Raw genomic sequence first — 14795 nt, 5'->3', positions numbered from 1 at the left:
GAACTAAAACGTTGTATTTCCTCCCTGACGTATAGTAAACTTAAATATTCATGTATTTCACTGGATTTTGCAAACCAAGGTGCATCTGTTATACATCTCGATAGTTTATTTAGAAACCGTTGTAAGTTTTTTTGACCTGTACTTAGTCGCAGTACTCTAAAGTTGGATCCAGTAGGTCTAGAAAGGTTTTATAATTGTTGAGTATACCAGCAGATTATTAGCTAAAGATAGCTGAAAACTTGAAATCCCAACAACCAGAAAATTTCCTTTAAGTTTAACTCAAGTTGTTTTCTCTTTTCTCCTATGTGAACTTTCCACGTTAGTCGACGGTCGAGGTGTAGACGTGGGTACTTCACACTCTCAGCTTGCGAAGTTACAAAGCTACCAAGATGGACCAATGGGCACTCGCCTCTCGTCATCATTCGATTTTATTTAGTCAACGCATGTTATCCACGTATCAACCATCTGTCGATTAAATCCAACTCAAATTGTAAGCTATTCGATTCTATAACCGGGCTGATATCAACTGCAAGTACAGCCGTGTCATCCGCAAAGGAAGCCACAGTAATCCTGTCTGTAGTCGAAAAGTATGCAGTAAGGATGGAATAAAAGTAAAAATATGGGCTACTGCAATATTTACTGCTAAAAACCAATTTACTTTTAAAAATCTTGGAAGTAGTTTTGTTTTCTAGTAAAGTAAATTTATTCATTAATGAATTGAGTATTAGGAATGTGTCGGGATCATGAAAAGGTACAGAAATCCTATTAAAAATCTTATCAATTTCCCTTTATCACAATATTTTTATTTCATAATCATTAACATGTATTCCTCATTATTCGACACCTTCATTAAAGAATTAACATAGTGTTTAAATTTATTTTACTTGTATTTTTAAATTTCTTACATCAATTTGGAACTGAATAAATCAATAAACTATGGAAAATCATTAATTTTACACTTAGTACGTTGACTGTAAAGTTTACTAAAGCTTTCGGGGAAAATCTGATGAAGATTATTAATTAAATTCTCATAATAATATATAAAGCAATTAACAGCTTTAATAGAAAACAAAACATGAACTTTGAATGTATGATTATTCTTTGAGCAGTTTTATTGTACAATCAGTAGTTAAAATTTTATTTAAAAAAAAAATTAGTAATACGAGGCAAATTTATATAAAGTAAGGGCCGTCGGCTTATATCTAAATATTAGCGGTCTGAACCCAGTTTCACGCATGAAATTAGCTATTTCCAAGCCCAGTGCCATTGTTGCTTTGATAAGTAGTCATTTGCCTGCCAGTGAATGCAGATCGCACTGTTCCGTGACAATCGTTTCTCCTGCCAGTTGTGAAGTATGCGCTCTGATTCGATTTTTGTGTGCAAAAGGATCTTCAGCTGCTGAAATTCATCGGGAGTTGTGCCTAGTGTATGGACCTACAATAATGGCCGCACAAATGGCTGCAAAATGGCATGCACAAATGTGCATGACGAAGAGCGGAGGTGACAGATCCAGTATTCAGACCGAAAAAATCGTTGAACAACTGAACCGAAAACAGCAATGTGATCGGCGATTGACGATTAGTGCTCTGGCTGATAAATTTCCGCATGTTGGACGCACTTCTATCTACAAGATTGTCACAAAAAAGCTCGGATATCACAAATTGTGTGCAAGCTGAGTACCGAATATGTTCACTGACCAACACAAAGAGCAAAGAATGTGCAGTGGACGAGCGTTTTTGGACCGCCATCGACAAGATGGAAATGATTTGTTTTCCCACATTGTTACGGACGACGAGACGTCGATATCGTAAACCAGTGCATAATCGAAACGACACTCAATTCAGTGGCGCCATTGAAGTTGCCCAAAACCGAAAATGTTTAAGCAATCTCCGTACTCGAGTCGAAAAATGTTGGTTCCCGTTTTTTTTGGTCCCGAAAAAAAAAAAAAGGACGAAAAGGAAGTCATTTTGGTTGATGTCATGGAACGTGGATCAATAATTACAGCTGACGTGTATTGCGAAACGCTGACCAAGTTGAGATGTGTGATCCAAAATCGACGACGCGGTAAACTGTTGTACGATGTAATCCTCCTTCACGAAAACGCGAGTTCTCACACCGCTGCCTTAATCAAAAAGAAGATTCAAGATTTTCGTTGGAAACCTTCTGACTACCCTTCATCTAGTTTCGACGTTGCATCTAGCGACTACTTCCTCTTCTTGCATTTGAAAAAGTGGCTTGGTGGACAACGGTTTAAAAACGACTAGGAATTCAAGACTGCCGTTGTCAACCGGTTCAATTCCTAGGCGGCAAAATTCTATTCAGAGGGATTAAAAAAACTGGTGCAGCATTACGAGAAGTGCTTAGAACTGAATGGCGATTATGAGGAAAAGTGAAGTAGGTATAAGTGAAAAGGGAGGAAAAATTGAAGTAGGTAGTAAACTAAAACTGTAAGTAAACATCTTTTCTCATGAATTAATTTTTTTTAATGACCAAACGGCCTTTACTTTACGAATATGCCTCGGATAATATTGGTTGCTGTCGAATATAAAAATAACTGCATAATTGTTTTCAAATAGATTCAATTAGATGTAACAACCTTCTTTGATACATTTTTGCTGAAGATTAGAAATATTACTTAATTTCATAAAGTGGAGTATTCCTAGAATGTAAAGATTAAATCTTTCACTTCAGCTCCAAAAAAAAATGATATATATATATATATATGAAAATCATATTAACACAAACTTTTTTTTTAAATTAAAGATTTAGAAATACAGGTAAAAGGTTATTGTTGTACTTGTATTCACACTTTAAAGTGTTTTTTAAAATGTTTATCCAAACTTTTGACAAGCGTTTACACAAACAGACAGCCAGACAAGTATCAACATAAGAGTTTCAAAGATATTTCTTCATCTCCATAGAAATTGAAAGAAATATCATTCTTGGCTGGCTTACAATCACAAACGAGGTGGCCTAGATTGTTAAAAGCTATAAACATAAAACTTTCGTAAACTTTTATTAAAAGCAACTTGAAATGATAAAACTTTTACTTTAAGAAAGGTTAAATTTTAAAAATTATTAAGCTCTTCTTGAACCAAATGGCGAAGTGGTATCTCTCACTCTTACATTTGGAAAGTTATTAATTCAAATCCTAACAGGAATGACATGTTTTATCCATTAAATTAGTTATTTTTTTCATATTCTTACACACAACTTCAAAGCGCTTATGAGGTGATTAATTATCTAAAAAATCAAATTAATTTCAAGCCCATTTTCTAATAAATACCCCACAAATCTAAAAATCCCAAATTGTTAACACAAAAAGTATGGGTATTTTTAGTTAAATTAAAAATCGAATGAATATTTGTTTAAGGATATTATTTTAACTATAAAAATCAAAAGGAAAAAGCCAGGAAAATCTGATCATTAAATTATTTCCCCCTTTTTTTACGTAAAACGGATTTTTTTTAGAATATTTGTATGTTTAGCTTAACATTTTTAAGGTTAAAAGTTAGTTTTTTCATTCTTTAACAAGAAATTAATTTCTCAGTCGTAAAATAAATGAGGAAAAATTAAGTACAATATCCAATTTTTTTTTCTTAATTCATAATCACGTTTACTCTTTAAGCATACTTTACAATGTAGATTCAAATATTGATTCAACAATTAAGCAAGTAAAAACTATTTATTAGGTAGATTTCATAAGAAAGATACCTATTGTAATAGGTACAACGATTCGACTTCCGGAAAATTTTGACATATTTTCGCGTTTCACATTCGCCAGACCCCAAAATCTCCGTCAACTCAAAATATATATATATTTCACTTTCTTGTGTACACGATAACTGCCGTAATTTTGCGCTAATCACCTTCAAATTCTTCCTTAAAAATAACGCGTCAGAAAATATCGGTTGAGTTTGTTAACGGCCAAAATCGGACCATGGGAATGGAAATGGCTTTTTAGCAAAAACAAAATATCGCTATAACTTTCTAATTAAGTAAAATATTGAATTCATTTAAAGTTCCTACTATTATTTGGATAAGGACCTAAAACGTATGTAAGTAAAGTTTTTTGATATCACCAACCATTGGCCCAGGAGGTGGAAAAACTGGAGTTTTGAAGACAAAAATATCATTCTTCCTTTAATAGTCACATTATCGAATCGTTTTAATTGATCGTTTCCTCTAAACATTACCTAAAACCTTTGTCTGAACCGATTTTTGATATGACCAACCCTTACGGCAAGGAATGACTAAAATTTTGCTGGAATTGTAAGAAGATGGGCTTGTCGTATGCAAAAACATATGAAACTTTTTTCACATGCAACTATTGTCGTATTGAGTAAATTTGAAGTTTTTCTTAGTTTTAAAGTGGAAATGTTTTTTATTTAGCACCGGTAAAATCTACCTCCGCCTTCCGGCGTGCCGAAACGGATTTTTTTAGTTTCGTCCAATATAATAATAAAATTAGTCATATGGGGAAAAATGTGAAATAATCAGTTTATCTGAAATAACTAATTAATTTACTCTTTATTCAGTTTTAATTTAGCTTTGCCCGTATATATTTTATTTATTCTTTGTTAAAAAGAATATAATAAAGCAATATATTATTTTAATTAATTAATTACAGTAATAATTATAAACACGGGTGACAACATATTAAAATGTAATTAAATAATTAATATATAATTAGGAAATACATTTTAATGACAACAAACGGGATAAAAACTAAAAATTTTCAAAATAAAATATTCAATTTAGAATGTATCATAGATAGTAAAGCCTGTTGTGAAGGGATATGTTTATATATATTTGATCATTGTTTTTTCTGTACCAAATCAATAGGAAAACATTGTAAAACATGTTGCATTTTCTATTTACAGAAAACTTCTCTGGAAAATTTTGATTAGTAATGCACATTTCTCAAATATAAAAAAAGGTAACGTCAGTTTTCATAAAAATATATATATACGTAAAATATTACGATTAGGATTGTTTGTTAAAAGCACCTGGCTGTTGTAGAAAGAAAAGAAAAATAATATTTTGGACCAAAAATATCTAATTTATCATAAAGCTTCTGTTTTACCTACCTTAATCAATAATTAATGCTAGTGTATTTATTTTTGTTTATGACTGTTACAGAACCTCATATTAATAAAATTAGGTAAACAAGATATTTAGGTTAATCCAGAATACCTAAAAGTAGTAGTATACGAAGTTATATTATGGAAAAATTAATAATTTATTATCTTTGTACTACAAAACTTTACAGATTTGATGCTGGAAATGTTTACTGTAATGTAGTAGGAAAATATTATGTTTATATGCATACTTTACTTAATGTTTGCAAAGAGTAGTAAAATTTTGTTAGTGAAAAATGAGGCTGTTTTAGTTAAAAATTTACGTTCACTAGACCTTGAGTCATCTCTTAAGACTTCAGTTCTGAAAAATTACATTTCAGCTATACGTAAGTTTATTAAATACGACTGAAAACATATAAATTGGCCGGTACTCATTACAAACTGCCGCCAAAACTCTGGAATTATATGTAAAGCAAATTGATAAACATTATGCACAGTAAAATGGCATCATAGATGGAATGAAATACATGAATCACATAATCACTAATTCATGTTTTTAAAATATATGTTAATTTTTATTTTATTTTTTTATTAATTCTAATTTAAATTTATTTAAATTTTCTAAATTTTTTTATAATTTTTATTTTTAATTTTCTAAATTATTTTTTTATTGCAATCTATATCATCGAAAATATAATACTTATCCAATCAGTTTTGTAACTAATTTCTCTCATTTCATGGAATAGACCATAGTCTAGCTAAATGACCTAAATAATTGAAATTTAAATATTTTAAGAACCATTTTCCCGATTTTTTATCTTAAAAAAAATTTGGAAAACTTCAGAAGTTTATAAAAATTAAAAAGTACAACGTTATTATTTCCTTTATAATTTTGTCTGTTTATGAGCGAAATAATTAATTTTACTTCAAAAAGTAAGGTGGTAAATATGTATAAATAACATTTTAATATTTTTAATGTATTTTTTATTAATTTATTATATGTATATATATATTATTATTCAGTCTGAAGAATCAGAGATGCCTGTAAAATAGCCTAATGTAATAAACGAAAGTAAATAATAGTAACATTCTGATTGGTCTACTATGTATGTAGTGTTTGCGCGCGCTCGTGAGTGTGTTTTCAATGTGAGTCCTATGTGTTGAACTTACGACGTATAATATCCAGGAATGAGTGTCAAAAGATAGAAGAAGAAAATGAAAACTGGTAAATCAGACTGTACTACATTTATTAGGAGTATGCTAAACCGACAACCGTCAAGTTAAAAAAGTCGACAAAAGATTATAAAACTTCCCCGGACATTGCCTTTTATACTTAATCAAATTTTAAAATGGAAATAATTTTGTTTAGTGGTTAAATAATTTTATTTAGTGTTAAATAAACATTTCAAATATTACTATTATTCTACTTACAGCCATTAAGTTAATAATGTTTAAAAGAACAGCAGTTTTTTAGAACAGCAGTATTTTAATACCTTATTGCTCGTAAAAAACCATAAATGCCCAGTATTTAAAAAAAAAATTATTAAGCAAAATATTAAAATTGTTAAGTAAACAGCGCATAGTATAATTTTTTTTAAATGGTTTTATTTACAGTCGCATCAACAATTACAGTCATTAGCGACTAAAGTAAAAAAAACACTGGGCTTTTAGTGCAATAGATAAATTATTAATTTCTTTTTCAAATATATTAAATTTCTTAAAGTTCATTCTATTATGTTAAATATTAAAAACCGATTTTATTTTTTTTATACCTTAAATTCTACTGTATTAAATTAAGTTTTAAATACTTATCTTTTTTCTTTTTATTTTGATTTTGTAAGTTTGTTTAGTGAAGGAACCACTTTTCAATAATAAATCGTATAAAATATGAGTAAATAAGTATAATTATTAAATACTCTTCTAGTTTAATTTTTTTTCTCTCCAACATATTAATTTTTTTTTAATAAATATTTAGCGTTTTTACTAGGCGTTTTTATGCAATGGAGTTTTACTAGCAATTTTTATGGTGTTTATTAAACTTACAAATCGTTTCATATTTTACTGAGAATTTTTCGAGTTTACAGAGCATTACGTTTCGTTAAAATACTTGGTATATAATTTATAACGTTTTTAAAATAAATTAAAATAAAAATTGTGAATATTATTTAGTTAAAATATAACTTATTAATGATTATGATTACTACTAACAGCGAAAATATTGTTTTTATCGGACTGGCTGACCGGGTAAACAAAAGTAAATTTGACTTACAATTGCGAAAATATATTAAAAAGCTCAATGAAAAATTTGAATTTCACAACCAAATGATACTTTTTTACCGTACTTTTTATACTGTATTTAAATTACAAGTGCTAAAAAAGACAATCAAAAATTTTATTAAAAAATTGGGGCCAAATTTTACGCTCTTCCTCGACACTAATATAACTTTTTGAATAACAGCTATAACTTGAAAAACAGATAAACCCTATCAGAAATTAACAAAAAAAAAAGAAAAAAACATATAATTTTTATGTCGGATCCCACGTAGCCTTATTCTTAAAAAAAATAAAAATTATTCCATCTACAATACAATTCCAAATTGTATTGTAAACGATACAATTTGGAATTTTAATCATGAAAATTAAAGTTAAAAAAAATGATATTTTAATTACGGATTCTTTTGTTTGCTAGGATCTAAAAGTTTACCACACAGTATAATGATTATTTATTTCAACATGTTAGTTCAATTTGATACGATGCCATTAAACTAGTCTAAAAAAAATTACAATTTATTAATAAAATATATACAGGTGCTATGGTTTGGTTAAAGCTGGGATATATATATATCCAAATGTCTTTGCTAAATGTTTTGGTCAAGAGTTTTCGACTTATGAGGAAAGAACTGTCAAGAAATAATGGTAATTATCCTTTCACCTTCAAATCCAATTGATGCTTCAAACTTTGAAATTTTTAATACTAAACCTCAATTACTACTACCATAATACTAAACCTCACTTTTCTACTTCTCTACAAAAAAGTAAAATCTTTAAAATCGTGAAAACTACCCCACCCTTTTTATAATTTTCTTTACACTTTAACACCAAATATATAGAATTATTTTTGAGTTATTTTCGAAGAATTTATTTTGAACCAGTCCACAGATATTGGTCGTACGTACGTAATACTTTTTTCACAAAATTTGTGGTTATTTTTTTTCTTTTTTTTTATTCGAAGAGATGTTGAAAAGTCATTTGTAAAAATCTCGATACCGAAAATTTTGGTCGATTACTTTTCCCTTATAGATATGTTGTTACAGCTCTTTAACTAACTCTAGCTGGAACTGTAAACGTGCATCTTCAAGAAAATATTTCCACTTTCATAAAGAAAATGTATATTTAGAATAAAAACCGCTCTGGAGAAAATAAATTTAGACTAAAAAAATAAAAACTGGTTTTAAACATTGAGTAATTTATTTTGGTTTCTGGGATAAACGTTTTTATTTTATATAATAAGTAATCAGTAAATAAAACCAGTCTAAACCCATCATTGTCATAAGATTTTCAGCTGTGACTAAGAAAATTTTACCTCTCTATTCTTCAAAAATTTAGCTATAGCATAAATATTAACTCAAAATAAAAGACTGTTTTAACATTTTTTAATACTAAGACACACTCAATTATAAATAATATTCTGTAAATATTTTAAGAAAACATTTATAGAGATAGCACTTTTCTAATCGACGAATCCGTCGTTATTTTCGCTACCTTGTTACTAAACGAAACTTTTCAGGCAAACTTGAACAAATACATTTTTAGGAAAATTTAGTTATCATAATACCTTTAAATCATTTGCTTTACCTTGAAATGTTTTAGTTACAAACCGGTACTGTTTCGTATTTACTTTACAGTCTTAAAATAGAATTTTATCTAATAAATAAAGGTTATATATATTTTAATTAAATATTTTTAAATTTTAAAGTTAAGAAAAAATTAATAGAATAAAAAATAATTATAAATTTTATACTCACCTTACCAGCAAAAAAGATGTGTTTTCTTGAGATGTTTCGGTTTATTTTAAATCATCATCAGGAAATAGTAATAATGTAACAAGTCAAAAATTAAAATATTTAAACTGTCATGACTGTTTGTATGTCAAAAGTATATACTTGAGTTTACTTTTGACATTCAAACAGTCATGACTGTATAATTATTTTAATTTTTGACATATTATTTTTATCTCCTGATGATGGTTTGAAATAAACCGAAAGATCTCGAGAAAACACATCTTTTTAACTGGTAAGTTGTATATAAAATTTTTAATTCTATTAGAAAATATTATCAGCTGAAACTATGTTTAAGAGATTTAAATTAAATTATTAATTTCCCAATTTCATAACTCTCGGCAAGCCTCTTTTTTTAACGTAAATTTAATACATTTTTCAACGTATTTAAATGTGAAAAATTTAATCGATAATTTAATGTAGAAAATTGAAATATTATTTCTTTTAAAATAATAAAATTTTAAAAGTAAAAATGTTAATGATATGAGAGATAAAGTATAAAAGAATCAGAAACTTGACGTTCTATTTTTGTACAAAATTTTACGTAGTACGATAATATTTTTTAAAGCGCTACAATTAGTTTATTGATTTTCAGAGAGGATTTGTAAAGAAGAGCAGCCAAAAAGTTTCCCCCATCTAACACTGAATAAAGGAGAGTATGTCGCCTGAGATACGGCCAATAATATACCTGCAAAATCAATGCATTACACTGTCTTTTTCAATGAATCATGACATATAGCTGACAGAAGTGCTTTTTAAAATTTTATTTTAATAATAGAATAATTTAAATAACACAACTAAATTAATAGATATGATAAAAGTATTGTAATTTTACAAGACTGGTGGAATTAATAATTTACAATAGAATCTTTCTAGTTTTGTAATTGCCATTTAGGTAAATGGTGTAAATTGTCTGTATAATTGTTACATTGTCATGTACTCGTATTATCTATCTTGACGTAGGTTTTTGCACAATGTCCGTCTCCATTTTCCTCTGTTCCCAGATAAACTTTTGAATCAAAGATGACAATCGTTTCCTTTTAGATCGTCTAAAGTTTTACTTTTTTCAGATTATCTTTTTTTGCACAATCTACCGATCCTTTCAAAACTGTTTTTATCAATTTTTCTTTCAAAATAAGTCCCAGTTTTCCATTCTGAATTGATCTACTTACATTTTATTCTCGTTCACTCTAATTATTTTTTCATTTTAAATTCTGTTTGTCTATTAAATCTTCTTCAATCTTCTACATATCCATTTCAAATGTTATTAACGTTTTGTATTATCTTTTTCTTAAAGTCAGCGTTTCACAGAGACGTGAAAGTGAATTCCAAACATAATACTTTGCAATGCAAACATAATACTTATTGGAAGTCACTTCCAAAAATTCTTTTTATTATATAAGAATTTATTTCTATTAAATTCTTCTTTAGTTATAGTCATAGTACTTGTTTTTATTCTGTTTTAGCTTTTGCAATCTTCTGTTAATACGGTATCTAAGCATCTGTGCTTCAGTTCTTTATTGCGTAGACATTCATCGATTACTGTCTCTTATCTTCATTATTTTTTTTTGTTTTAATACTATTCTGTCAGAGTTATCTTCTAATTTTGAATTCATCCGTTGAAATCATCTATCCTGTGTTTCATCTTCCAAAAATACCATAAATAATACTGTTCCATTTACAAACTTTAGACAGTCTATTCTCCTTCTTCAACACTGAAAGTGAAAGGATTTATGGTCTTCCATTGTATACACATCGTACGTTCTAAGATTACATTAAAAAAAGTAGTAGTTTAATACACATACCATGAGTATACAAACACACATGGTATGTATACACACACACACACACACACACACACACACACACACACACACCATGTCAAAAATTAATCAAAGAAATTCTACATAATAACGTTTTCTTAAATGTATTTTTTTCTTGTAATATACATCATTCCATTCATTATATGTAATTGTAATTTAAAAAGAAAATTTCCTTTAAAATTAAATATAGACTTGTAATCTAATTTTTTACGGTATTTTTATGTTCACAGGCGATTTTGTTCTACACACCACGGTGGTTATGGAAACACTGGGAAGGAGGAAAGATTCATGCACTTATGATGGATTTAGATATTGGTATTTGTTCCGAAGTAGAAAAAAAACAAAAGAAAAAACTTTTGTTAGATTACTTGTGGGAAAACTTGAGGTATCACAATTGGTGGTGTTATCGCTACTACCTTTGCGAGTTGTTATCTTTTGGCAATGTAATCGGTAAGTAATTAATTTATATATAATCACTGATTTATATAATTTTATTAGTTGAGAAATTATATTTTGCTGTTCCTGCAAATATTAACAAAAAGTCTCTAACTTTAAATAAAGTAGACTTTTTAAAAAAATTACAAAAATATGTAAATGATCAAATTTGTTTAAAAAAAAAATTTTTTACAACATAATTTGGTAAATTTCCTTTGAATAGCTGTTCCATTTGAATTGTGTTTATGATTTGTAAGTTTCTCACATACTGAATGAAAAAAAGAACCATTAGCGGTTACGAACAGAGAGGTTGTATTCTGACAAAATCAATCGAAAAACTCTTCACCAAAATATTTTCAGAAAATATAATTATATTATAAAAATTGTAATTCTAGAACTTGAAAAATAAGCAGAAAAAATAGGTCTCAAAATTTCTTTTGAAAAGACTAAATAATGAAACACATCAAAAGCCCACTAAGGTACCTTAAAATTAGAGAATAAAAGATAGAAATAGTTAAATTATTTAAATAACTCGGAGAATGCATCAGTTGGCACTCCAGCTGATGCATTCTGAAGGTAAATGTTTTAAACGTGTGCACATTCTTTTTTATTTATTGTCATGAAGAAGCATAGTAATTTTTAATAAATACTTAAATTGGTTTTTTCATTTTTTTTTAACGGAACAAAGTTATTTGACAATCGACTAAGATTCGTTTTTAGATTGCTAGTTCTTTTAAAGTCATTTTAATGTTTATCTTTCTTCAATTCAATAAAAAAGAACCATTAAAGAAAACGTAAGAAAGTGTGGTAGTAATTATCAAGGGAATTTAAAAAAAAAACACACTTCTTTTATTCAAAATTTTAATTTACTTACAATTATTTACACTTTTTTGGTTAAAAAGATTCTATTTTTTTAAATAATTGAATTAATTCAGACAAAGACGGAAAATAAAAGAGAGACATTACTTTTAAGAAATTCAAATTAAAAAAAGAAACAATTTCTGGAATCTATTTAAATATTATTTTATATTCATATTCAAAAAAAAATTAAACTACCCTAATTTGCTACAGCTTGAAAAAAGTAACAATAAATATCATATAATTTGAAAATAAAATTTATTTATATTTCGTGAAAACTATAATAAATTTAATAATCTACGATCCCTTTATGTAAAGGATAGTTTATCAGAATTAAGGCTAAAATGAAGTTAGATCTAGATTCATCTAATTAAGCCTAAAGATTTATTAAAAGTATTTATTTTTTTTAATTAGAATTTTTTCCCTTACAAAACTTCTTAAAGTCACTTTCCTCGAATTGTGGCTTACATGTTGGGAAATACAAATAAAAGAAACAAACTCAAACCACGTCACGTTCACTTTTCCTAAGGAACACTGTCCTCCTGTTTCTATCTTCAATGTTCTGAGTCCGAGATCTCAAAACTGTAAACATTTGGGTTTTCATCTTGATCGACGACTTACTTGGACGAAACATAACACTTGAAGCGGAAACATTTGGATCTCAAGTTTAAATACATATAATGGCTAATAGGACATAGATCTCGGCTTTCAACAGAAAGTAAATTACTGATTTATAAATCAGTTTTGAAACCTGTTTGGACTTACGGGCTTCAATTGTGGAGTACAGCGTGCAACTTCAGTATTGACATACTTGAACGCTTCTAAACAAAAATATTGCGGAAAGTCTTCAACATACACTGGTACATAAGTAATAGCTTTATATAATGACCTTAAGTTGCGAACCGTTCGGCAGGAAAACTCTCTAGTCAGCCTACGGAATCTAAATCGTTTGGATAAGCACCCGAATTATTTGGCGGTCAATTTATGGATCGGTGATTTTTCAAGATTGCTGAGGAACAATATTCTTGGTTTGCCTTGTCGCTTCAATTAGGTGGGTGACTTTATGGTCTGGCCGTACGGAGAGCTCTTCTATTCCATTATTAAGTCACAAGCCGCTGGGTCTGTGGCAACTTATTGTTAATTGAAGTATATCGTACTTAATGACTGAACAGATTTTAAAGGCTTTGTTTTGTTATAATAAAAAAAAAATAAAAAAGTAATAAAGAAAAAATTATCCATTAAAAAATAAATAGAAAGCGACAAATTTATTTTATACTACCTGTTCCTATTTTTCTTATTTTTATAATGAACGTAATTAAATTGAGATGTACAAGAGGAATTAATTAAATTGCTTACACTGAAAGTAAATACTGCACATAACACAGTCAGACCGTGAGGTGAATAAATTAAAGGTGTTACTTGTGGAGATATATATCGCTATACCGCGGTGAGCTTGGTATTTTGACACGCAACCGCATACTCAATTTTCTAAAGACCACAACAAAAAAGAATTAAAATTTTCCTAGTACCTGACAGTAGGAATCTTGTTATCCTTAAAGATGCATGTCGCATTCCAAGAGCAACTTTATTAAGGTTTAACAGTTTATTTTTGGCATCTAATATACATGTAGCTAAATTGTTTATAAGTAATGTGGGTTGTAAATATTAGAAGTTCGATTCTATTTTTTATCACCAGATATTTATATTCCGTGACCGGACAGAACGGAACTTGACAAAACAAAACATGAAGAAGCAGAACACTGAACAAACAGAACAGCGAAAGAACAGAACAATAAAGAAATAGAACTATGAAAAAACAGAACGTACATATTTGCATTCGTCTAATTTCAGTTTATTAAAGAAAATATAGTATTTATTTTTTGACTATTACAGGGAATAATTAGAGAAATATTTATTCATATAATATAATTATCATAAAATTTTCTATTGAATTTTATTTAGGATTCCTGACACAAAGCATGTGTTTAAATAAGGTAAAGAACATATAAGTAATATTATATTATCTATTATTATTAAAGTAATTGTGTATTTAATAATTAATATTTATCCCATAATGGCAGAATAGAGAAGAAAAAATATCCATTATTATTTTTATTTTCTCATTTTAGTTATAAGTACTAAATTAATGGTCTCATGTCTTAAAATATTATCGGTAGTATCATTTCACCGAATCTGATAAAGTTTTTCTGTAAAAAACAGTATTTCCATTAACTATAAAGTTTTTATTGAATCTGAACTCAAATATCGAAGAGTAACTTTCATAATTTTTACTAAATATTTAATAAATGAATGATTATTATTATATATTTATTATAATTTTTTTTATAAACCAACGTTGTACTTACTGAACATTTTTGCTACGTACTGAACTTTTTATAATAATTCCTGACCTCTTGATTATTTTTCAATTGTTTTTTTTTTTTTTTATTATAACGCGAAGGTTTAACCTAAAATATACAAATCTGAAGATGTGGCTAAACAAACCCGCGAAACATCATTAAATAACATAAATAAATAAA

At 28.0% G+C, this 14795-nt stretch overlaps 1 protein-coding gene across 4 annotated transcripts in view; it reads left to right on the top strand.

Moving 5' to 3' along the window:
* shakB (Innexin family member shaking B) overlaps nt 1-14795 on the top strand; it is a 421195-nt gene that overhangs the window by 347327 nt on the left and 59073 nt on the right. For all 4 annotated transcript variants that reach the window (XR_012757198.1, XM_075371685.1, XM_075371687.1 and 1 more), the window contains exon 2: nt 11193-11412. Coding sequence is in view for 3 of the 4 variants with exons in the window: in XM_075371685.1 (XP_075227800.1) it covers nt 11193-11412 (220 nt within the window). In the remaining variant the exon portion in view is untranslated. The remainder of the gene's footprint in view (nt 1-11192; nt 11413-14795) is intronic.

Source organism: Lycorma delicatula, chromosome 7, assembly GCF_047948215.1.
Source record: "Lycorma delicatula isolate Av1 chromosome 7, ASM4794821v1, whole genome shotgun sequence".
In the NCBI taxonomy this organism is placed as follows: domain Eukaryota; kingdom Metazoa; phylum Arthropoda; class Insecta; order Hemiptera; family Fulgoridae; genus Lycorma; species Lycorma delicatula.
The sequence above is the reverse complement of the archived record's forward strand: the minus strand, read 5'-3'. Positions and strand labels throughout refer to the sequence as shown.